Source organism: Lynx canadensis, chromosome A1 (genome assembly GCF_007474595.2).
Source record: "Lynx canadensis isolate LIC74 chromosome A1, mLynCan4.pri.v2, whole genome shotgun sequence".
In the NCBI taxonomy this organism is placed as follows: domain Eukaryota; kingdom Metazoa; phylum Chordata; class Mammalia; order Carnivora; family Felidae; genus Lynx; species Lynx canadensis.
The window spans coordinates 236,218,809-236,245,045 of NC_044303.2; the positions used below are offsets into that span (position 1 = coordinate 236,218,809).

Genomic DNA, 26,237 nt, shown 5'->3' on the forward strand with positions numbered 1-26,237 from the left:
CAGAAAACCGAACCAGAAAGCAGGACAGGGGCCCCATAAAACACACACCTGTGTACTTGTGTACACGTGCACACACCCACGCACACACGGAAATTCCTGCCTCAGCAGAGGGGAGAGAGGAGGGCAGACTCCCAGTCCGCCCCCCTCCACACCGGGGCTCCGCTCCCCGGGCTGGGCCCAGACTGCACCCCTGAACCCCTAGGGAGCGGCCAGGCGTCACAGGGCCCATGGCCTGGCTGCTTGGGACCAAGCTTAGATTATGTTCTAAGAAACTGCTTTTCACAGTTAAGCCAGACCTACAGAGAATCACAGGAGATGAGGTTTTTGTTCTGCCCAAAGACCTGAAAGTCTGTGCCCACAGGCTTGGCTAAGAACAGTCCCATTTCCTCTCTTGACCCTGACTGTTTGCCTTAATTTCTGTATGGAGCCTATCAGATCCTTCAGCACTTCCCCCCCAGCGCGCTCTCAAAGTCCTGCCCGCTCCTCTGGTGTCAACCCACTGAGGTCACCGGTGTGTCCCCATCGGTAACCTCACCCGCAGGAAACACGGCAAGACGTACATATTCAGCAAAATAGAAGAGCCCCATGTCTGTACCGCGTCTATGTGTTTTCTCAAAAGGCCTTCTTGGGTTCGTAATCAGAGACTTGTGGTCACCTTAAGCGGATGATTGGCGGACTCAAGATCTCGGGCAGTGCGTTCTTTGGGTAAAGGCCGGTGTCACAGAATGGGACACGGCCAAGGACAGATGCCAGCCGGGAGGACAAAGGGAAGACAGACCTCCCACACGGAAGAGATTTCGGAGTACCAAACACAATGACAGTTTGGGCATTAGCGTGGGGCGAGCGGCGTCACGTCGGGAGGCCCAGGCTTCCCATGACCACAGGGTGATGTGCTGCTCTACAATCCTGGGCGCTGCGACAGAGCCCGGCCCAGCGACCTGAGTCAGCAGCGGGGAGGCTGAGAAATCAGAAGATATTTACAAGATGCCTCTCTGCATCTTCCTTAAAATGCTACATCCAACAAACTAAGCCATCTGTTACCCAAACTGAAGCTTCCGGGCGGTACCTCGTGCTCTCCATTCACACCATTTGCCCCTACGCTGCCTCAACGTCCTGCCCCTTGGCCTTTGTCACACCACAGCTGGAAAATGGTGAGCGGTGCTTTGACCCCTCAGCTGTAGCACTTATAAGCATACACACCCGTGCACACACTTCTCCAAGGTTCCGCGAGCCCTCACGCAGCCCCCCCCCCCCACGTGTGTCCAGAAACTTTGAAGATGGTACCATCATGCAACATAGGGAGGAATGTGTTCAGCATCCCTGCCCTGGGGCCACATGGGTAACAAGATCATTAAGTAACTCCCTCTTGCTTCGAGAGTTTTCTAACCGGCACTGTCCCGTTTCTGAGGCGGACCGTAACGTTAACAGAAAAGATAGGACCTGACATTTAGTTGGCTGGCCGAGGTGTTAAGAGCTTTACAGGTATTATCTCATTTAATCCTTAAAGGAACCCGAGACGGTAGATTACATCATTATCCTCATTTTATAGATGGGCTCCCCAAGGCGTAAAAGGCTTAAGTGGCTCGTAAGATCGCGGGTTTCCAAGAGGCACGGCCTCCTCTCCACTCCTGGCGGTCCGGTCAAAAGCATCACGCTGTATGTTACAGCTCATCTAGGCACCACGGGTCACCTACTCACACGGTCCTTTCCTCCACTGTAAGATACGCACGGAGATATTTTAAGCTCTGCTTTGGTTTTTGTTTGAAGCAGAAAGAGATTCATAACATTTTCTGTTTTAGAACGCTTCATACACGGAGAACAATTTTCTAAACTATATTTCACGGCCCGCCGAGTAAAGGCCTGGAACAGGGGAACTCGGATTCTGAACGATGAAACTCACATCCGGGTACTGCTTCCTTCTTTGTGCCCAGAAGCAAGAGGGAGGGGACGGGAGCCCCGGGGAAGCTTCTGGCCGTGGAGGCGTGGAGGGCACTTGTCTCTGGGTAACAGCGGGTGAGCCCGTACCACCCTTTCCAAACACGGCCCTCACATATGTGTAAATTGAAACGGTGTCGAGATCCTGCATTTGTCCCCTTGACAAATATGCCCGCGGTGGCTGCCATGGTACAATGTTCGACCCCAGGACACGACAGCTAATAAAAAGCAGCAAAGGCCACTAATCGACCACCACCCAAGACTGCGCCAGCGCTGTCACAGAACCCAAACACAGAGAAGGCAGCAGAGAACAAAATCAGACATACGCCCAGGTCAGGTGTTACGGGGCCACGAACATCCGGGCCACGGGAAGTGAGAGTGGCGCTGGTCTGGGGTGGTGGGGACCACCACCAGCTGCCCGGGGGCGTCTTGGGGCTCCTCACTGGTGAGTGAACACGGCAGACACACGCTCAGGACTCAGGCAGGTAAAACCAGGGGACGGAGTCCCTTCCTCAGGCCCAAGGAAAAGTTCAGAACGTGAGAAAACTCACAGGGAAGAAACCGGTGCGGAAGAGAATCAAGACCAAAGAGAAACAAACCAAGGCGATGGTCGATTCAGGAGGAATGTTGGAAGGATGAGATGGGGGCACGCAGACGTCTTTCCGCTTCAGGACACTTGCCCCTTTCCACGCGGCCGAGGCGCCCAGATCCTGGGCATTCTGCGCAGATTAACTCGAGAGCTTAGATGAAATTATCCGATCAATCCGCTATGGCCATTCACCTCCACGTCTGCCTCCACCTGATGTCTGGCTGCTGTTTCCCCATGATTAAATCAGATCATGAGTAAAGGAGCAAAGAAAAGGCAGGTTGAGGGGGCTGCTGGCTAGGCCGTCGACGGTATCCGCACGCCCCAGCCTGTAGGCTGCGGGGGCTCACCGTCCCCAGGGGCAACGTAAAACATTACGGGCCAGGTGCCTATCGGGTGGCTCAGGGATGCCCAAATCCTAGACTATTAAAACGGAAACGGCACGACTCAGCCACACATCAAATGCACTTGCAGATGGCAGGAACGCTCCAGCTCTTAATGTGAAATGTATTTCCCCAGCCCGTATAAACGAGAAGAGACATAAAAGTGAATTTAAATACTTCTTTCTTTGAGTGTTTTCAAATTTCTGGATATTCCGAGAAAATAAAAATATACGCAGACAGCCATATGCCCAATAGCATTTAGGGTTTCTGGGTTCTGTTTTTACAGCAGGTTATAGATAATTGTGTTTCAGGCAAGCTTCCTGTAGAAAGGGGTCTCCTCAACCATGTAGCTGAACGCATACTTTTTTATTTTTATTTTTTTTAGTGTTTATTTGTTCTTGAGAGAGAGAGACAGAGTATGAGTGGGGAGGGGCAGAGAGAGAGGGAGACACAGAATCGGAAACAGGCTCCAGGCTCTGAGCTGTCACCAGAGTCCAATGAGGGGCTCAAACTCACGAACCATGAGATCGTGGCCTGAGCTGAAGTCAGATGCTTAACCGACTGAGCCACCCAGGCGCCCCCTGTAGCTGAGTATTTATTAAGACTCAGGCATTGGTTCTCTGATGGAGGGCACATCTGCTAAGCAATTTCTCAACAGTGCTTACAATCGCTCAACTACTTGTCAGAAAGAAAAATCACGTAGTACACAGGAATGCCAGGATCGAACTGGTCAATATTTTTAAATGATCCATATGAACAGGTAAGAGAGGAGGTGTATAGTGTTTAAAGGATACAGTAAGGAAGTCGAAGAGAACCAGCCTCTAACTGCGGACAGCCCAAAGCTACCTCCTGCCTGTAGAAGGTGGTGACTTTTATGAGCACTGCACCCAGTCTTTACCTCTACCTTTACATGGAAACCGGCTCTGGCCAGCTCTCGGGAAATCATTTTTAAATCTTCACATTTTGCCAAAGTGTCTGGAAGGGGAGTACACCGTCTGAAAGACTATGATTTGATCAGGCTATCTCCAAGTTTTCACTAATTCTAAGTGTAGGGTGAATTCCAGCTGGGGTCAAAAGCCCTATCCTTCTTTTATGAGGAAACAGAAACCGATCATCTAGGTAAAACTGTAGGAAACCCAAGGAAAACGAGAAGAGATTCCACAAATGAACGCACGCAGTCTCTGGGTCTCTGGGGAAGCATGCATCATATCTGCCGCTTGTGCTAGAGATTCATGGATGTGTCACGAATGAGCACTGAAGGTCCTTGAAATCAGAGGAGGGAGAAGGAAACCAGAGTGGGTGAATTCCTGGGATCTGCTCAGGGTCTAGATGATTCCCAGGTGTGCGTAGGTGACAGCTGTGCCTGGCACAGTCACACTGAGCATACGGTGTCCTAATGCGCCCCTGAGCCCCAAGGGTGGTGGTCGTGGTCATTTACGGATGGCCCTTTGACGTCCTCATGCGTCTATTCTGTTTCACAAGGAACTGGCCAGAATCTCCAATTTCCCTGATGCACTGACCTGTCCTAAACGGCATAGGGACATGCTGCTCCTCTTGCTGTTGGCAGTCAGGACCATCTTTCCGGTTCCAGGGCAGCAGGAATTGAAGCCCCACAGCAGGAGCAGGGTGGGCAGAGCCAGGCGTGACCATGTGACGGGAACGTGACCTCGGACGGACACTTGAACCCACCGCCCCTGATCTGGGAGGTGTGCCCAAACTGGGGAGCCTCTAGCAACAAGTAAGGATCCCTGCTTCCTGGCAAGGGATAAGCTACCCCATTTCACCTGGGCCCTTTGAGCACACTTGGAGACATGAGCGGGGGTGGACATCACAGCCCTACCCCCCGAGGAAGGTGCTCTCTCCAGGAAATTAATCAGGGTGTTGGATAAAGACACGGAGGCATTTTTATGAACTCGGTTCAAAGGTAACCCAATGCAGGGAGGAAAGAACGGGAACCATTTCACATTGGTCTCTGGGACCCAGAAGGCCAAGCTCAGCCTTTAGTTATAGTTTAAAAATACACATATACGCTTTTCTAAGATTCAGAGCATTCTAGCAAAGTAAGGATGGGGACGATGTCATCTGAAGCGGTTGCTGTGACAGGAGAGGGTGATGTCAGCCAATTGGCAGAGTAACTGGGTTGACAGCATGGGGGCCATCTCGGGGCGACCCAGGCTGCCCTGCTGCGACTGAGACGTTCAAGGTCAGCTGGACCCTCACTCCCTGTGCCTCGCTCTCCGGTCCTCTGCGCATTCAGACCTGCGCACACCTGAGTCCCTCCTCTCTCCAGATTGTTTGTGTTTTTGAGGACACAGCCAGTGTATATAATTTTTCTTTACAGACCTCTATCTTAGCATAACCCCTCACACATTTAAGGAGGAAGGGCTGGATTGAAGTCCTCCTTCCGTGGCTGGAGTGTGCAGATGCACCACAGTTCATCAGCTGCAACGCTAACTTTTCATGTGAGCTAACGATGATGTTACCGTTTCACTGTTCAACTCACAGACCAGGGGAATTAAGTAAGTCTCTGCATCTTTCCCCCCTGGCTTCAAGATGTTTGAGGCTCAGATCCGTGCCCACAAATGTTTGCTGACTCCACAAGTGAAGGAATAAACGAATGCTTTGACATCAATAAGACGGGGGCAAGGTTGCCAATGATCCCATTACATTTTCTAGCCCTAATCACTAAACTAATGAAGCTTACTTGTACTATTGGTAGATGGTGAAGAGAATATTCTTGGAAAAGTATAAGAGAGGCTGGTTTACAAGCTACTTTTAAGATTTGTCTGAGAAATTTTAATTGTGAATCAGATAAATAGTTTCACTTGAAAGAAAAGCATTATCCCCAGGTATTGCACCGTGCATTTTGGAGAGTTTAAAACATAACTATAAGCCAAACTTTAATAAGCATTTCACTTGGAAGTAAATCAGTGATTTGAGATTATTTGAAATGCACTGAACCAACTGAATCGGACGCTGATTTTTTTAAAATTACAGCATATGAGGCGGTGCCTGGGTGGCTCAGTAGGTTGAGTGTCTGACTTCGGTTCAGGTCATGATCTCATGATTTGTGAGTTTGAGCCCTGTGTCAGGCTCCGTGCTGACAGCTCAGAGCCCGGAGCCTGCTTTGGATTCTGTGTCTCCCTCTCTCTCTCTGCCCCTCCTGTACTCATGCGCGCGCTCTCTCTCTCTCTCGCTCTCTCTCTCTCTCTCTCAAAAATAAATAAACATTAAAAAAAATTAAATTACAGCATAAGTAATTTTGAGAACTGGCTGCTGTCTTTACATTAGAAACAAAAGTCTAGTGACGACATCACCATATGAAAAAAGTCACCGCCTTAGACTCAGATGTAATCAGCAAAGCCAGTTCCTGTGCTAACAGTACTCTTGGCTTCCTGTCTCTCTGTGTTAAGTCTTTATCCCCTCACCTATGTCGAGACACCAACCGAGAGTCCAGGGAAGGCACAACTAAGCAGGATTACAGAAGCAAAAAATGTGGTTGCATCATAAAAGTGAGTGGAAAGGAAAAAAAAAAAAGGAGCAGAGAAAGCTTGTCAGAAAAGATGAAAGGCTGGATCTGCCCAGTGTCTTTCAGGAAATCTTATCTTCTACAGAGAGATGGGCCCATTAGAATAGATAAGGAAATGGGATCTTTTTAAAATCATCACCACCACGACGACCACCACCATCATCATCATCATCATCATCATCATCATCTTTCCTCCACGGATGCCAGGTAATATTTCTTGAATGAAACCAGAGGTGGGGGAGTTTTCCAAGTGTCTCTCTTCCCATTCATTAATTCCCTAACTGGGTCATTTAAATACCTCCTTGTAGACATCACGTTCACGGGGAGACAGGCTAAGAAAAGAATGCTTTAAAGGTTTCGCAACCCAGGATGTTGGAAGGTCTATGCAACTAGAGATCTTAAAAATAGAACACGTGCAGGAAAAAATGAAAATGGTGCCTATACCTTCCCCTTTCCCCGGGGGATCGGGTTGAGAATGTGGGCGATGCACTGACAGAAGCCACCAAGAAACCAAGACAGTAGACAAGTGCTCTATCAGATCTGCTGGCGAATTTGGTTGTTCTCTCATACAACTGAAAAAGCGAGACTGGATTCTTTCTGAGTCGTCAGCCTCCAATGTTCATCACGTAGACAGTTATAATGCAGAATTGAAATATCCTGGCCTACCTTGTAGAAGTGAGAGACTCCCATAGCACAGAATCAACGAAGCAGTTGATAAACTTTAAGTAACTAAGGATTTATCGGCAGAAGGCATGTGTCATCAGGTATCAGCAGATCCTGAAGGGCCAAAGTTCAGAAAGGTTTAGACAGTGAATTCTGGTCAAGTGTTTAATCAAGATGGCCACTTACAATCAAGTCTGGGGAAAGAAAAGCCCCTGCCTCCAAATAAATCACTGTCATTAACCTCTGGCAAATAACCATGTGATTACAGACTATTGGGAGACGTCTGACAAGTCTACTAAATGTGGATCAAAATATAGCGGGCGTTAAGACCAAACAAGAGGAATCTGAACCGTCAAGTGGTCATGAAACTAAGAGGTGGCCACTCCGCGAGGGGCCTCGTCTCACTACATTTCGGTCTTGTGTTCAGGGGACTGCAGTCCCCGTCAGTCATTAGATGCTCTATTATGAAAGGAAGATGGCAATTTGAAAACACACTGTGCTTCACTGGTAGAATAATCTTTGTTAAAGAATGTGAACGGACGCCAGCCAGCGAGACACGGGTACCGCTGGAGTCTGGCAGTGGTGGGAATAAAATGGGGTCAGTGGAGCTGCTTGAACCCCTGCTTCCTGCTGGGTGATCTGGGCCGATTCCCGAGACTTCTGTTGAAGTACCCCTCTGTCTCGGGACACAGGCAGGTCTGGTTTCTGGCGGGAAGGCTCTCAGAGGAGCCACATCCTATACGAGGTGGTAAAGGACATGCATCCTGTGCCCCATCTGCTTGCCGAAGGGAGTAGCAACGCGGGTGGAAGTGGAAAGTGTTACGCCAAGTGAAATAAGTCAGGCAGAGGAAGACAGATACCTGTTTTCACTCTTACGTGGATCCTGAGAAACTTAACAGAAGACCATGGGGGAGGGGGAGGGGGAAAAAAAGTTAGAGAGAGGGAAGGAGGCAAACCATAAGAGCCTCTTAAATAACGAGAACAAACTGAGGATTGATGGGGGGGGGTGGGGAAGGGGGGAAAATGGGTGATGGGCATTGAGGAGGGCACCTGTTGTTGGGATGAGCACTGGGCATTGTATGGAAACCAATGTGACAATAAATTACATGTAAAAAAAAAAAAAAGAGAGAGAAACCCTAATTTCCCACCAACTTTCCATCCAAACTGAAAACAAACAACACATTTGCTGACTTTACCATGCAATTCTTCAAGCAAATGATTATGGAATAAGTTCTGGGTTGGTGTATAATCTGCAGAAGCATGAGGGATGTTGTCAGATTGGAAGAGAAAGGGAAGAGAAGTATGATTGGACGTTAATTTTCCCATGTCACACACAGGGGATGCCCACGAACATCGTCTGGTTCCACAATTTCCTGAATTGTATAACATGGCAGCTTGTCTGGCCCCATCCCCAGCGAGGGGAGGGCCCCACGTAATTCTCCACAGCAGTATTTTTCCTTAAAAAGCTCTTCATGTCAGAATTTAAATATGATTGAAATATTTCATTCTTAGTTCATAATGGGAAGGGTTAGCACATGTCAAGCACGTTGGTGCTAACTGTCCAGAATGATTACGTTTTTTCATTAATCTTTGTTTTCCTCTATTTACTTCAGGCCTTTCGTTGAGACCAACTATTAAGAATGTATGAATTCATTTTTTCTTTAATTTAAACTCAAATTAGTTAACATATAGTGTTGCATTGGTTTGGCTGACGGTCATAAGTGGGAAGGATATAGCAATCCAGGCCTTCCTATGGAAGGAAAAAAGGTCTCAGATACACAACTTAACCTTATACCTGAAGGAACTGGAAAAAGAACAGCAAATAAAGACCAAAACCAGCAGAAGAAAGGAAATAATAAAGATTAGAGCAGAAATCAATGATATAGAAAAAAAAAAAAAACACAAAAAATCAGTAGAACAGATCAATGAAACTAGGAGCTGGTTCTTTGAAAGAATAAAACTGATAACCCCCAGCCAGACTTATCAAAAAGAAAAAAGGAAAGGACCCAAGGAAATAAAATCATGAACGAAAGAGGAGAGGTCACAACCAACACTTTAGAAATACAAACAATTACAGGAAAATATTATGAGCAATTATATGCCAACAAATTGGGCAATCTGGAAGAAATGGATAAATTCCTAGAAACATAAACTACCAAAAGTGACACGGGAGGAAATAGAAAATTTGAACAGACCCATAACCAATAAAGAAATGGAGTCAGTAATCAACACTTTCCCAAGGAACAAGAGTTCGGGGCTGGATGGCTTCCCAGGGGAATTCTACCAGACATTTAAAAAGGAATTAACATCTATTCTTTTGAAGTTGTTCCAAAAAAATGGAAATAGAAAGAAAACTTCCAAACTCATTCTATGAGGCCAGAATTACCTTGATTCCAAAACCAGACACAGACCCCACTAAAAAGGAGAATTACAGACCAATTTCTCTCATGAACATGGATGCAAAAATTCTCAACAAGATACTAGCAAACCGAATCCAAGAGCACGTTCAAAGAATGATTCACCACGATCAAAATTTATTCCTGGGCTACAGAGCTGATTCAGTATCTGCAAATCAATCAACGTGATACATCACATTAATAAAGAAAGGGTAAGAACTCTATAATCCTCTCAGTGTATGAATTCATTTTCCTTTTTTGTTTTAAATTCCTTTTTAAAGTTTATTTATTTTGAGAAAGTGCATGTGCGCACGAGCAGGGGAGGGGCAGAGAGGAGGAGAAAGAGAATCCCTAGCAAGATCTATTCTTTCAGCGCAGAGTCTGACACAGGGCTCAATCTCACAATCTTGAGATCACAACCTGAGCCAATATCGAGAGTCAGATACTTACCCGACTGAGCCACCCAGGCAGCCCGTTATTTTTTCTTTATTCATTCATTAGATTCTTAATTTATGCAAGTTCCCATTTTGTGTACCTTTTTCTAGAACTTAAAGACACAGCTGTCTAAATTAATTAATCATTAAAAGCTGGAATTCGCAAAGCTGAAATCCATTTGCCCATATCAAAACTTGTCTGTTTTCTAAATCTAGAATTTAGTATTTTGCTCCCAAATTTGAAAAATTGACTCGCCACCCTTTGCCAGAGCATATGTCTGGCTCTGGTTGAAAATGTTCCTGTCGTCAGCCAACGTTACCAACTTTAGACTTTCTTTGATGGTCCAATTTTTATGGTATCAGGATGACCAAGCCATTGACTGTCATGTGAAATTCTTCTTCCTGACATGCTGTTTCTAGTCATTTCCACCACGATTTGCATAAAGTTCCTGTAGTTTCTGGGTGAATTTCAATATAGGACTTCGCAGTAAATTTGAGCAAGACCATTGGACCCAAACCTCAGTCTGCATCACAATATTTTCAAGGTAGGTAAAGCTTCTACTTCTCATCACCAACATGATACGTAGAATTTGAGTGACTTTCATTTGAATAATCTCAACTCACGAAACTACTCTTTATCAAATCTTCACTTGGGTGCAAAGCAGAAACCGGTTCACCAAACGACTCCCTCAGAGCAACATGCTGACATAGATGGATGAGAGAAGGCAGGCCCGGCCTTCCGGTGACACGCAGGGCCACTGCCCTCTGCTCTCCCTCTGGGGATGGGGCCGCCTGCCAGGACGTGGTGTGGACCCGTGAGTGCAGTGTGCCCGTGGCCCCTCGGCACCCCCCCACCAGGAGAGGTGTGAGAGGTGACCTACCCCCTCCGCAGGAGACCGAACACTCGGAGCGAATGATGGCCCATGTGTAACGAGGCTGGCCACTGGGCTTCTTCTCACCCCGCAACCGGGGCACCGAGTACTCCCAGGCGACACCCGGGTTCCTTCCCTGAAACAGAAGCTACAAAATGAAAAGGGGGCAGAGAAAACAAGTTAAAATGGAACTGATAAATATAAGCTAGTTTTTAAATAGTACTGAAGCGACAACATCAACAGAAAGTTGGTTACGTGATGAACACCGTCCATCCTCTAAAACGTATACGAACTTTCTAGACGGAAGCGAACGCTCAAGAAGAAGCAAGCACATCTAGAAAAATGTAGACATTCAACTCGTCTGCCTTACGTTTCGTGTGTTCCTCTCTTCAAGGCTTCAAACACCTCTGCAACCTAACTCGGGTATCTGGTTATTTCCCCCTGCGTTTCCTTGGGATCCCCTGCAAATCCCGTCCATCTGAACGCATCAGAAAGCAATGCCTATAAAGCACTCTCATGCTTCCTGGTGCGTTCTAAGCAGTCAGGACTCATGAGTGGATATTACCCATGCCACCCATCAAAGCTACGGCAGCGTACTTTCCAGTGTGACCGGATGCAGGGGTCTTTGGCCAACTGGCACATTCCAGGAGAAAAACACCTATCCGTAAAGATCTCTCAAGTTGAGTCTATCTCAGCACCTTGAATTTGGACTCTTCACCTCCTAGTTTAAAATGCAATCGTATGGACCAGTTACCTTTGCACTCGTGAATGTGTCAGATCGCTGATCTCAGGGAGAAAGCTTTTTACTTTGGAAGCCTCACCATTGATCAGTGGACAGAAATCCCATCTCTGAGTCTGGGAGCCTTTATTGGTCCTGATGTGATATTCCAGGGGGGTCAGATATTCTCTGACCACCTGGCACCGCATTCCCCACCCCGACAACACAGCTCTTGGGTCTTAGTTGAGGAAGGTGTTGTAGGACAGGTACAGGTGGCTGCATGGTGAGGCCCCTGAGATGCTCTCCTGTCTGACATCCTGAGCCTTTGCAAATCTTTTTCCATCCAGAACAGTTCCTAATAAGCCACACTCACCTTCGCCCTTGACCTATCTCTGTTCTGTGCCATTATTAGAGCTAAAGCCTGCGCTGGTGGGAGAGAAATCATCAGGGTGAAATAAGGTGATGAGAACAGCTCAGGGCCAGGAGGGGAGGCAGAGGGGGGATGTGTGCGGAGAGCCCCGGGGAAGCATCTCCCAGGAAGATACAAGAGGACAGGAGGGGGCTGCCTGGCCCCGAGAGCAGGTGAGGGGAGTCTGGGTGGCTCACATCTGCATACTGGTTGTAGGCTGACGGGACAACATTTGAACCAAGTACTTTAACTGTGCACAGAAAGACAAAAAGGTGGGGTGTTAGCCTATCCAGTGCCTGTCACCTCCATCTGCCCAGTCTCATGGGGGCAGATTACGTCGCAGGAAGAGCCTAATGGCAGCCTGTGAGCCTCTTCCCTGCACATGGGGGCCCATATGACGTCACTGCTGAGGCTTTGCTTCGGGCTCTCATCCCGCTCCCATTCCACAGGACTCGGCAGAGTCCCCCGAGTGTGCCAGCTTCTCACAGCCACACGGGGTACGGGAGAGGGGCCGACTTTCGTAAACACCGGCTGATAAAGACCCAAAACAGGAACCGCGTGATGTGCGTAAATACAAATCGGATTAGGTGCCAGGGGATGAAAGGTAACAAGCCCACCGCCCCCTTCAATGCTTAGATGAGTCTTGCTTCGGACACATTCTCAAACTGTAATCATTATTCTGTGTTCTTGAAGTTATGCCAATGGCCGTCAATCTGCAACAATCCCAGATCCCAGGCCGAAAATCAGAAGGCTGGCACGTACCTCCACAACCAGTGTTTCGTTGGTTGGCCCAGAAGAGGTCAAACTCTCTGGCTCATGGGAGGTCCGTCTATAATCAAACGTGGTGCCTGCGAACTTGTATCGACCCGGCCAGTCCACCGTCCAGTGCCCGTTCAGGTAGTATTTTCGGAGGGCATTGCGCACAGAGATGTAGGACGTGGACACGTTCATTTCACGGATGTGAATACTCCGGGCTCCAGAAGGAATGGTGACCATCTGATAATACTCTACGTTAAAGGAAACAGGAGTGGGAAGAATGTGGTATTTTCATTCAAGAATGCCGAGGCAAAATCCCTACGCTGGGGTTCCCCACAACTCAAACCTGAGAATCCACGCTGGGAACCAGGAGAATTTTGGCAATCGGTGCCATGAGGCCTTTAAGTCACTTGTGTTTTTCTTTTCTTTTAATTGAAGCAGAGCTATTATAAATTTCATTGTTCCTAAGAACCACTTTAATTCAAGTAACCTAGCAACCACTTTCCATCAAAAGGAAAGGCTTGGAGGGCACCTGGGTGGCTCAGTCGGTTGAGTGTCCGACTCTTGACTTTGGCTCAGTTCATGATCTCACAGTTCGTGGGACTGAGTCCCATGTCAAGCTCTACACTGTCAGTGAGGAGCCTGCTTGGGATTCTCTCTCTCCCCCTTTCGCTGCCCCTCCCCCACTCATGCTCTCTCTCCCTCTTTCTCAAAATAAATAATCTTTATTTTAAGAAAGTAAGTTGGGGCACCTGGGTGGCTCAGTCGGTCAAGCATCTGACTTTGGCTCAGGTCACGACCTCACGGTTTGTGGGTTCAAGCCCCGCATCGGGCTCTGGGCTAACAGCATGGAGCCTGCTTGGAATTGATTCTCTCTCTTCCTCTCTCTCTGCCCCTCGCCTGCTCTCTCTCTCTCTCAAAATAAATAAATAAACTTAAAAAAAACATTTTTTTTAAAACAATAAAGGAAAGGCTTGACAGGCGGAGTAGGGAAGGAGACTGTCGGTCTTTTCAGGACCCTTGATGCCTGCTGTTGCCACGGAAACCCCAGGTGTCCCCTCCAGGAGGTTCTGGTTTACATCTCCCTCGTACTCCTCGTACTCACGGTTGGCGCCGTGGTGCTTGGTGTAGAGCCCCTTGTGTGTCGTGCAATCTGAGTTATTCCCCCTGCACACACCACAGGAGTCTTCCACGGCATCGGATCCAAGGACGTCGTCACATCCCACTCTCTGGGGGACCGGGGCCACACGTCATTCGTGAAAGAAAAGACGACAAGAGCGAAGTCACAGAGCTCCAGCGAGAAACCTCCCCGCTCGAGTAGAACATTTCACCAACACAGAGTAGTTAACAAATATTTATTGGATACCAAGTATGTGCACAGCAAGACTGAAACTCTACTCTCAGATCCAAAGGAGGAAACCCTGAGAGCTGTTGTCTTTGGCATTGCTACATGACCTTAGAATCTCGAGCCCTAAATTAAGGGGTGCCTGGGTGGCTCAGTTGGTTAAGCGTCTGACTTGTGGTTTCTGCTCAGGTCACGATCTCACGGTTTTGTGACTTTGAGCCCCGCATTGAGCTGTGCACTGAATATGAAGCCTGCTTGGGATTCATTCTCTCTCTCTCTCTCTCTCTCTCTCTCTCTCTCCCTCCCTCTCTCTCTCTCTCCCTCTCTGCCCCTTCCCTGCTCATTCTCTCTCTTTCTCTCAAAATAAATAAACATTAAAAAATTAAAAAAAACCCTGAGCCCTAAATGAAATCTATCAGATTTTCATATTGGAGATTAATGGTAAATTTCAGGTGGACGCAAAGCACAAATTGATGAGCAATGTGTCCACGTGAGGGTCCCCTGGAATGTGCCGCTGTGCCTCTGAGTGGCCGTGTGCAAAGGAGAGAAGGAACACAGGCTGCCTGGGAATTATTCCCAGCAGTAAATCATTTAAAGGGCATCTTTGTTCATTGTCTTAGAATTTTAGGGGCCTTTATAATTTCTATGATGCTTACTAGCTTTATATTTACTAACAAAGAGTTTAGTATATACTTGTAAAAAACCCATTCAGAAATGAATCACAATTCCTCCATAATTCCTTGCTGGAAATTCTTATGGTCAAATGCATTTCAGAATTCAGAGGGTTTTTTTTTTTTTTTTTTTTTGGATTTTAGGAAGGGAATTAACATATTATGCACATCATGTGAGAGTCCCAGCAGGGCCCAGGGTAGCACTCAATGAAACGCGTAAAGGATGTTTCTATGGCAAATCACGTACATCTTCACGCGAAGCGAGATCAATAAAACTGACACATAACCTCACACCCGTCGAGGGCAGGTTTTGCCAGCAAACAAATTCAGGGCATCCTGTATTGTGCAGCCCAATAAACCTTCTGTGTGATGGCTTTTGGGATTTCAGAACTACATTTAAGGGACTGTGACACTGTGTCGTGACGAATACCTGAAAACAATGACATATTTAACAAGCCCACTAATAATTAGACAAAATGGACAGAGACTCGGCCATTTGAAATCTGAAAGAGATCTTGACAGAACCGAGTGTGATCTTCACCTACGAAAAAGGATTACACTGTGCGTGTCCCAGTGCACGACTCAACCTGACCACGGTCATCTCACTTAGAGAAGACCAGAACGATGACCTTGGTGCTTAGACTCTGTGAGTGTGCATACTGAGCAACTTCAATGAAAAACCCATCGATCGTGTGCAACGTATGTGATCTGGTCACGATTCCACTTGGTGTAATAATGGAATTCCTTCCCCGTCTCACCCCTGCCCAAGACAGCTCTATGGCCACTTAGCCAACAAATCTTTCCCTGTCTGTCTTCCAAGTCCCTGCAGGATGCCACGTGATCTCTCGGCTCAAAGCTGCCCCTGGTTCCTCCGCTGCCCAAGCTACTGCCGGCTGACCCTGCCGCTCAGCTCCATCCAGGTCCCAGGGTCTGTTCCGCCAGGACAGGAGGATAAAAACCCTCCGTGCGCCCCTTCTCGCTCCCTCACCTCCCTCGGCATCCCTGCCCTGCCTGACCTCCGGGTGCTCGATGCCTGAGTCGGGTCCTACCAACCCACACCTTCTAGCACGACGGTGTTCCCAGCCGGCTCTCCCACACCTCCAGGCCAACTCACCCTTCCCGATCTAGCCCGGAAGCTCCCTTCTCCAAGGAACCCCGCAAATCCCCCAGATCCACATCGGGGAGAAAATCAGCTCTCCTCTGCTCCCCATCCTCCGTGGGCACCTCCACTGGGACAAACCACCTGTGTCTCTGTGTGTGTTCATCCGGCTTTCCCCCCCCACCGGGCTGTGAGCGGGAGGGAAAGGCGGGATTTAAATGTCTGGTGTCTTAGCCCCTTAGAGGAATGCCTGACACAAAGCAGACTGTCTGGAGACGTGTGTTGAATGAATGAACGATCATTATTACCTCACATATCCCATCTATACAAACATTACGGCTATCCTCCGAGCATGGAGTCCCATCTTTGACTTTATTTGACAAAGAAAAGAAGAAATCAAATCCTTCTGCGATACAGTAGAGTTTGCATAAGTGCTGATCTTAAAAAGAAATACACACACAAACACAAATAAGAAAGATACTTAAGCTCTGATCACTTTTGTTCTAAATTTTAGATAGACTTTTTTTTAAGTTTTTTCTTTCTTTTTTTTTTTTCTTTTGCCCATAAAATAACTCCCACACAATATTCATTGCAAAGACATTTCTTTTATGGTTGTCTCATGAGGCTTGGTTTTTCCTTTTAATTTTTAATTTGTATAAGCCTTCACCATTCTTACTCGACGGTGTGCTTTACTGTCCTTGTTCTCAGTGGTTGGCACATAGTAGGCATTCAATAAATATTTGTTGACTGGAACGACAACATCACTGTTCAACTATTTTACTAGTTTGATGTACTATTCTCTTGCAGAAATGCAAAAGGTCATTACTATTTTGTAGCAATGTACACAATTCTCACAGGAAAAATGTAATAAAAGAATTCAAATAATCACGAAATTTATTAAAAGCTAGTATATTTGGGGTGCCTGGGTGGCTCAGTGGGTTAAGCATTCGGCTCAGGTCATGATCTCATGGTTCGCGAGTTTGAGCCCCACGTCCGGCCCGAGCCTGCTCGGGATTCTGTGTCTCCCTCACTCTCTGTTCCTCCCCCCACTCACACTCTGTCTCTGTCTCTGTCTCTCTCTCTCTCAAAAATAAATCAACACTAAAGCAAAAAAAATTTTAAAAAGCTAATGCATTTGATGAAATTTATAATATTTTTAAACTGATAAAAGGAATAACTTTTAGATGAAATCCTCAGAGAATGATGTTTTCTATAAACACAATGACTGTCAAAAAATACTGATACGTGGGGAATGTAGGTGTCACCATATACTTAAGAGTGGCAGAGCCAGTCGATTTCTTTTGATAATCTATTTCAAAGATTTTATGATTTATGTAATTAACATGAACTTTTTTCCCTTCGTTCTTCTTGGTAAAGAAGGGCTGAGTTGATGAAAATATAGTTTGCCTTAGGAATTTTCATGGGCTCAAGACTTATCCACAAATATTTTCTTTATTGTACAGGAGGAGACTCCATTGAACAACCCTAAGAATCAAGGCAAGTATGTGCTTCCATGATTAATGTGTTTATTTCCTGAGATAGGGAAGCCCAGAAGAGCACACGTATTTTGGCCCCAATTTCAAAGTTCTTTCTCCTTTTTATCCTGCCTACTTATTTCTCACTGGCTTACATTTTACTGAGTCTGGGAGTAAAAACACAACCAAAAATGCTTTGTGTGAAACTGCTTAAACTTCTCCTTCCAGAATTTACTGACTTCATAAAGTTCTTACCATGAAAACATTACGTTTATAAAGTCAGATGAGATTTATACATTTCTTGACCGTTGCTTGGACAGTATTCCCAGTTTCAAAGAGCGAAGTGACTAGGTATTCTTTGGATTTCTCTTTAAATTATGTCGACAGAGCTACCAGGTTCAAGTTCTTTCAGTCTTAAGAATAAGTACTTCTCTCACACTGAAGAATAAAATCTTATATAATGGTGCAGATAAACTTCTTGGTTTAGAACCAGAGTTTTGAATATACTGTACTTGAAAGTCAACTGCTTTTCCAAAAGATACTAAAATTTTTCTTTCATTCTCTGGCAATTGTTAAGTGTTCGATGGGTGAGATCGCCCTCAACTACTGTGATTTGTAATTAAAAAGCCCTGATCCCTTATCAATAAACCATCCGTTTTGAATGTTTCATCACTTCTTTGAAGATTTCACGGTATGACGCACACACTCTCTATCTGCTTGTTAATTTCTGGCCACACCGCTGGTCAAGTTCAGGTACGAAGCCAGCGGCCAAGGGGTTAGGCAGAAGAACCTGTGACAACGACCTCACATAGCGATGTGGTCTATCCGAACGCCACAATTTCAACCATGTAATTCTTTAAAGAGTTTTCAGTCACGTAATTCTTTAAAGCACGAGGCTATTCCTAGAAGGGGGGATTTAAGACTTACCTTGTACTTGAGTGTATGGCTTCCACTTGTAGTGCCATCCTCGGAACCGTTTGCTGTTGTACTCGGCACACTGTGCCGCACGGAAGTCAACGCTATCGTGGGGACATTTCTGACTGTTGCAAAGCCTCAGAGTCCGAGCTGAGCCCTCACAAAACTTCCCTCCGTGCGATGGTCTGGAACATACATTTTGCAATTAGAAACCCTACGTTTGGGGCGTCTGGGTGGCTCGGCTGGTTGAGTGTCCAGCTTCAGCTCAGATCACAATCTCATGGTTCGCGAGCTCGAGCCCCGCGTCAGGCTTGCTGCTGTCAACCCGGAGCCCGCTTTGGATCCTCGGTCTCCCTCTCTCTCTGCCCCTCCCCCGCTCACACTCATGCTGTCCCCGAAATGACTGCACGCTAAAACCAAAAAGAAGCCCTACATTTAACAGCTACTCTCCCCTCCCTGGAAATTAGGCTTATTGAAGAGATGAGCACATCCTGTTATGTTGTTTTCAGCGACCAAGTAAGAAAAGTGTACTTCTAAGGGACCCTGGCACTTTCTCACCCATTAACGACGTGGGCAGTGTTATTCACAAGGTTAGTAGAGCCAGTTAGGGTGTGGAAATGGATCTGCTGGCATCCGTCTGCCACCGACTCCCAGCACCCCTGCAGAAGGCAGCGTGACGTTGCCGTTCTCTGCACTCATAGAGGAGGGACCGCTAAGGGAGGGCAGCTCTCCCAGAACCGCACAGTTGACAGCCGGCAGAGTTGAGACTGCCATTCAGGGACTTCGCTGAAGTCACCTTCCACTGGTCGGTGCCGATGGGAAACACCCCCAGCTCACCCCCTAGAATTCACGTGGACGCAGCCATACGATGTGGCGGACCCACTGAGCGTCACATGATAAAGACAGGACTGAAGAGCCGTGATAGGAGTCATGTTTTAAGCAAAGTCAGGTGCAAAGGGAGGATTTGGAAACTCCTCTACCCCAGCGCACTGGGGACCGCTTCTGGTGTCCCTGTCTTCTCACAGAAGGTCACAGTGAAACCACATGTTGCAAAGGTAAATATATTTCATGAAGAACCCAACATCTGGCTTTTTTTTTCCCACGTGAAAAAACGGTTCTTCCAGATTCTTATTCATTGTGTTCTCCGTATCTTCATGATTTACATACTCATTTTAGGCAGACCCTTGGTATTTCGTAGAAATGTGGCTAAAATCCACTTCCTGAGTATCGCTGCTGGGTCTGTTATCACGTGCTATGGTCAGGTCGCTTGAAGCATCTTAAATTATACCAAAGAGATATCGCTGTTTGAGAAATACTTGACTAAAATGACTTTCCTGCTCAGCGATGCTTTTTAATTCCGGCATAGCCCAACACACAGGGTTCCGTTAGTTTCAGGTGTAGGACAGAGTGACTCGACACCTCCATGCCTCACCTGATGCTCATCACAAGCGCCCTCCTTAATCCCCATCACCTGTTTCACCCCTCCCCCCTCCCCCCTTCCCTCTGGTGACCATCAGTGTGCGCTCTATAGTTAAGAGTCTGTTTCTCACTTTCTCCCTCTTCTTTTTCCCCTTTGCTTGCTTCTTAAATTCCACGTAGGAGTGAAATCATACAGTATTTGTTTTTCTCTGACTTATTTCACTTAGCATAAAACTCTCTAGCTCCATCCATGTGGTTCCACCTACTCAGTGATCCCTACACAGCTACGTGACGTACAGATCGATATTACTGAATTTAGGTACACACGCGGCTTGGAAGGTTCACAGCACAGAAATCGCTCGTGAGGAGGGAAGTGAGGACGTACTTACTTGGGATTTGCGCACAGGCGGTCTCTGTGAGACACCCCTCCTCCGCAGGTCCTGGAGCAAGGGGACCAGGAAGACCAGTCTGACCAATGGCCATGTGTGGGCCTGGGGCCTTCGTCACCGTATTTCACACACTGTCCTCCCCGGCACCACTAAAAATTAAAAAAGAAGAAAAGGTTGACGTGACTCATGGGTGGATAGGCGGGTCCAGCACCGCTGTGATGTCAGCCATGGGGAGTTTGGTAGAACGCACAAGATATCAACATCTGACCTTCAGGTAAGCGTATGATACAAATACAGTGAGTGGATGTTGCTTCTTTTTCCTTTTCGAGCCTAGCACGGTTTATAAATCCCCATAGAGGGAAGATACACAGAAGAACCATTTTCTAGCATCCGAGCTGCTGGAATTCAGCACATGTAATTAAGTGGTGTTGTGCGAACGTTCAGCCCGATCGCGCGGCTCTCAGGTGAGTGAACTCCAGTCTCTCCGAGAACAACGTGCTTTTCATAGCTCTTTGAGAGCAGACGGGGCCTCGGGTAGAAACGTCCAGCTGGAGGTTCCATGTGACTCAACACCTTGTCATTTCTGGCCGATGCTCTGTGCCGTCACTCCCAAGCACCTGGGCTCCAAGCCCGGAGCCTGGAGGTTATCGGCGGACGCGGGTCGGAGGTCACACTGCTTCCCGGGGAGATAAGACAGCCCACACAGAGCTGCATGTGTCCCCACGCGGCTGGAGATGCCATCAGCTGTCCCTTCTCAAGAGCAACGCTCGTCAATGTCAGTTCACGCCCAAAGCCACACGTTGTCTTTGCTTCCATCACACGTCAAGGCTACACATCTCACGTGGTGTTCAATGCTGTTGGTTTTCCACCCATGGTTTGGTGTAGACTTCGACAATCTTCAGGCCATCTGCTGAGAGGAGAAAAGGAAGTTGCTCGTCCCTTGCTGCTGGCCCACAGGGACCAAGCAGAGCCTGGCCTGAGGGCTGCGGGGTGAGGGACAGGGTCAAGTCCCCTCCCGTCTGGCTCCAAGGTTAGGGCCACCGGATTTGTTCCGAGAGAAAAATGGTACTTTACAAGAGGAAAATAACAACACTTCAATTATTCATTGTTGTGTCGGGTGAAAACGTATCAGATGGCTGCCACTTGACCTTTGCTGGCAATTACAAGTGGTTTGATTTAACACCATTCAAGGAGGGAAACTTGAACATAAGAAATTCTGAGCACTGAAACCTCATCCATTCAATTCTTCCATTCTTTCCCACAAGCAAAAAATAAGTCTCTCTTTTGTTGCCTCCCTGCCCTCACCCCCAGGTGCTAGGACAAGTCCTGAAGTCCCCCTGACACCCTCAGCCCGGTGAGGGGTGCACAGAAGACAGCAGGGCACCTGCTCCTCAATGGCCTGGAGTCAGAGGAGAGAAGGAGCTGAGAGTAGCAGAGGGCTGGCTCCTGTGGGCTCTGGGCAGGGCCCTGCAGCTGGCAGAGACCGGGAGGGACCGGGAGGGACCGGGAGGGACCAGTCAGGGGTCTGCTGTGGTTGTTTTGTCCCATTTTAAAAAATCACCCGGTCAGAGCTTTCTAACACACAACCCAGAAAGTGGGAAAGCAAGAACCAACAAGTTGAAGCTCAGAAAATATTTTCAGGTTTTAAAGCCACTCGAAACAATGCTTCTGTTACAGTTTTGGTCGAGCCAACAAGGTGACAGGTGTTTGGGTCCAGTTGCTTTTGCTTCCGGCATGTAAGGATCACTTGAAAAAAATGTGGTTTCACTCTGTTTTAAAAGTACAGCAAATATTTACGTTTATTCTTCCAAATTTTGGGTTTATCCTTTCTTTTTTTTTTTTTTTTGACGTAAGAAAATAACTGTACAGATGACGACTTCCTTTTCTTTTGGTCAGTGAGGGCCCGCTGCACATGCTCCGTTCGTTCTGCTTGTCCGCCTACGGGATGTCTGCGGATCATCTGCTGCAGCGTGCAGACGGGGCTCTCCTTCTGCAGGTGGGGTTTTTCAGCCACTGCCCTCTTCACGCACATCCGCGTGGTTTCCGGTCTTCTGCTGTCGAAACTGCTGCTGCCGTTGGTATTCTTGCCAGTGAAATGCTGCTGCTTTCGTCCGAATATCCTTACAGGACCGTCCCTTTACAAGTTGCTTTTAGGGGCCCCCCGGGTGGCCCACTCGGTGAAGCATCGGACTCTCGGTTTCGGCTCAGGTCACGATCTCACAGTTTGTGGGTTCAAACCCCGGGGTTGGGCTCTGTGCTAACAGTGCGGAGCTGGCTTGGGATTCTCTCTCTCCCTTCTCTCTCTGCCCTCCCCTGTTCCATCTCTCTCTCTGTCTCTCTCAAAATAAACTACAAAAAAAAATTATTAAACAAAAACTTTCTGGAGGTCTGAGGAGAAAACACCGTAACTTCTCCGAAGGAGGTTGGAGGGGGGAAATGCACGTGGGCATGAAGGTACAGGGGCCCAAACACGTGCATCCACGTGCACACCGACTTTATGTATCCAGTCCACGCAGGTCACAGAGCTGGGGAGCCCACCGTGAGCGGGTCGGGGAAGGGCATGTGTTAAGTACGCACACGCCATTTCCACCGAAACACCAGTTAGGTTTCCGGGACCTCCCCACGTTTCTCACCATTTGTATTTTATTCATGGACAACGCGGCGTTCGAGAGAAGGCTTCATCTTAGCAAGCGAGATGTCGCGATGCATGCTCGTTCCTGCTCTGATACTGTCCCCGGAGTCTGCATGGCACCTCCAAACCCAGCCCACACGGGAAGCACCCTGATAAGATGCAGCCGCTGACTCGGGGAGCGGGGAGAAAAGGAAGCTCAGTATTAGTCCTGCTGCCGTGTGGCCCGGGGCAGGTGACTCCAGTGCTCTGAGCCTGCGTGTCCCCGCCGAGAACCTTAGCGATGATGCGTACCACCAGGCTGGGCTGCTCCAAAAATCTGATGTGGTCACACGGGCCAAGCACCGAGCACCGAGTGTCAGATCTGGGTAACGTGAGAGCTGGTTTAATTCTACATTAGAGGCCCACGATTGTTAGCGGGCTAGAATCTGCTTTCCTACGCTTTGGGCTGTGGTCCCAGCCCCTTGCCCTGGATTCCCCTGGCGTGAGGAACCCAGCGTCCTTCCCTGGAAAGGTTCTTGAGTGCCCGAGGGGGGCCGCGACAGACTCGCCCTCACACGGTGGTCGTCAGGGCCGCCTGTATTTGAGGTACTCAGGATAGAGCTTCATGCTACAAAACGCAATCAACATCAGCCCCATTTTCCGCCACGCGCAAGCCTCACAGGCAGCGCAAGGTGCAAGGAAACAGGCTCCCGTCCAGGAGAAAAGTGCACAGAAGCGGCATGGTTGTAGCCAATCACCCAGAACGCACCGACCGGGACCGGCCAAAGCACTGCGACACTGACGTCTGGGAACACACGCTTCTAGACCGATAGAGCTCAGGGACGCACGACAGCCAGTAACACAGGAAGGCACGCAATTAACAGCAAAGGGAGATTTCACAGGAGTGCTGACGCCGTCCCGCGTGTATTCTGGCCCAACAAGGGAAATGAACTGAAAATACCAAGAACCACCGATTTGACTGTGCTTTTGCGGTAAATAAAACATAATGAGAATGTATAGGTGATTTTCAGGGAGCGCCAGAGCTAGGGAGTTGGTCCTACAAGGAAGCAGGTGACCTGAGAACCCCCCGGGGCCCGCGTGGGCTGCAGCTTCTGCCAATCGTTCCGGAGAGCAGCCTCGTTTTGCAAACTGTCACCTGAAGAGTAAATGTCAACCAACTAAGTGCAGAAGGTTATGATCACCTGCGGCTTACCGCTCAGGCCAATTCCCTGGCGTGCCGCGACCATGTGTGTTTTCCACGTTGTGGCACACCGGAGGGTTCCTCTCCTCTTCCGAGACTCTAAAAGCATATTGATTACGTTTCGTTTGTAAGTAGGCTTCATGCCCAGTGCGGAGGCCAACACAGAGCCCAGCTCGGGGCTTGAACGCACAGCCCTGAGATCAAGACCTGGGCTGAGATCTCGAGTTGGGCGCTTAACTGACTGAGCCACCCAGGTGCCCCAGAGTTTTATGGGTATGAATTATTTAACTACTGTTGCTTATATCTCTAGAAGGATTTAATTGTGAGTACCCCCGTCTTTGAGGGACTAAACATAGGGGTCTGTGCCGTAGGGGCACTCCTAGCTCTTCATTCCCTCTGTCGGTGTCGCCAGAATTTATCCTGGGAGCACGTGTCAGCACTGTCTGCTAACACGTTTAACCCTTTCTGTCCATGCTCCCATTAAAATACGTTCAGGGTGTGATATATTTGCTTTGGAATCTACACGTATGAACCAGTGACATTTAGGCATGAAATTCTCTTTCACGTTCATTAGCATCACTGAAAAGGTCACACGCCTAGCCTTGCAGACATGGTTATGTAATAATTTGGGTCCCGTATATTTCCATCTTTATCAACAGTCTTATATTTTAGATGTGTTTTTTATGTTCATTTATTTGAGGAGGGGGGGAGAGAGAACACAGGTGGGGGAGGGGCAGAGAGAGAGAGGAAGAGAGAGAATCCTAAGCAGACTCCAGGCCCTGAGCTGTCAGCACAGAGCCTGACGTGGGGCTTGAACCTACAAACCACGAGATCACGACTGGGGCCGAAGTCGGATGCCTAACCGACTGAGCCAGCCAGACACCCCCTCAATAATAGTCTTATATATTAAAAAGAACAGTGAAATCACAGGTTTAATCAAAGGAGTCAAAATAACACTCTTGGGTATTAAGATACTCTCAATTCAATGACAAAATCATCATTCTCTACCAGTGAGTAATAAATGTGCTGCTTTATGTAGTTCTTTTCTCTACCGAAGCGCCTCTCTTTTTTTTTCCCAGGGGAGACGACAGGTCAGAATGGTCTGCTCCAGGGTCTTCGAATTGATGCTCTGTGCCTTTAACAGCACTACCTAATGCGGGTGCTGCCCACGGTTAAAATATGGTCAAGGGTTTAATGTTTCCCCTCATTAAATACATGCGGTGGCCACCTGTCGCCTGGCATCCACATCTATTAGTGGCAGACGGCCCACCAATTACATCATCGGGAAAGGAAGAAGAGGAGAAAGGAGCCCCCTCCCGGTACCAATCTAGATTAAACCCCATCTTCTGACCCAGGGGTAGGTTCGCACATAGAAATGAGGAAGACGGGCGGACAAAACACCAGCGCGGGAGGAGGAGAGACGCGTGGGTAGAGGCTGTGACATCCGAGCATGACCCATGACCCGAGATTAGGTCCTTACCATGTCATGCCCACAAACGGTGCCTTCTGCTGCAGGCATAAATTTAGTCTCGCATTTCCTTCCAATTCGGTGGCACCACAGGGCTTTGCAGATATCCTACCGGGGAGAAAAGGTCGTTAGTGTTACAAATGGTCCACAGATCTACAATAAAATATCACTGAATGACTGAAGGGGAAAACGGCGGATATAAATTGAAAGCGGGTTAGCAGCAGCAGATGAAAACGGTAAAGAAGACTCATGTTCTAGACTCGGCCCGACTTCATTCCGTCCCTGAAGCTTTTATTTATTCAGATGTAGTTATCATCAATTTGACACAATGATGTACTTTTTAAATTTTTTTAAGTTTATTTATTTTGAGAGAGAGAGAGAGAGAGAGAGAGAGAGAGAGAGAGAGAGAGAGACAAAGGGCATGTGTGAGCAGGGAGAGAGGCAGAGAGAGAGAACTCCAAGCACAGAATTCAGTGTGCCATCAGCGCAGAGCCTGACCTGGGGCTCAAACTCATAAACTTTAATGTTTATTTGTTTTTGCCAGGCGGGGGGAGAGAGAGAGGGGGAGAGAGAGAGAGAGAGAGAGAGAGAGGGGCAGAGCATGAGCGGGGGAGGGGCAGAGAGAGAGGGAGACACAGAATCTGAAGCAGGCTCCAGGCTCTGAACTGACAGCTCAGAGCCCGATTCGGGGCTCGAACTCACCAACCGTGAGATCATGACCTGAGCCAAAATCAAGACTCAGACGCCCAACTGACTGAGCCCCCCAGGTGCCCCACAAAATCATCTCTCCTAAACTAACAAGTAAAATAGGCTGAATCCCGAGGTTGGAGCAAACGACAGAAATTGAAAAGGTTCGATAAAGCCTAACACTGTACAATTTATTCTTTCACCTCTCCAAGTCTGAATCCTCATTCCTAAATTAAAGTCGATTATGAAATTTTCTGACTTGCCCATCCATCCACC

The 26,237-nt window shown here is 47.8% G+C and overlaps 1 protein-coding gene across 1 annotated transcript in view; it reads right to left on the minus strand.

The window, feature by feature from the left end:
• Nucleotides 1-26,237, minus strand: part of ADAMTS16 (ADAM metallopeptidase with thrombospondin type 1 motif 16) — a 162,591-nt gene that overhangs the window by 54,560 nt on the left and 81,794 nt on the right. Inside the window, exons 11-17 of the mRNA XM_030331473.1 lie at nucleotides 25,287-25,382; nucleotides 19,995-20,143; nucleotides 18,199-18,371; nucleotides 16,105-16,235; nucleotides 13,787-13,910; nucleotides 12,688-12,932; nucleotides 10,808-10,946 (exon numbers count right to left, since the gene is read on the minus strand). Coding sequence (XP_030187333.1) covers nucleotides 10,808-10,946; nucleotides 12,688-12,932; nucleotides 13,787-13,910; nucleotides 16,105-16,235; nucleotides 18,199-18,371; nucleotides 19,995-20,143; nucleotides 25,287-25,382 — 1,057 coding nt within the window. The remainder of the gene's footprint in view (nucleotides 1-10,807; nucleotides 10,947-12,687; nucleotides 12,933-13,786; nucleotides 13,911-16,104; nucleotides 16,236-18,198; nucleotides 18,372-19,994; nucleotides 20,144-25,286; nucleotides 25,383-26,237) is intronic.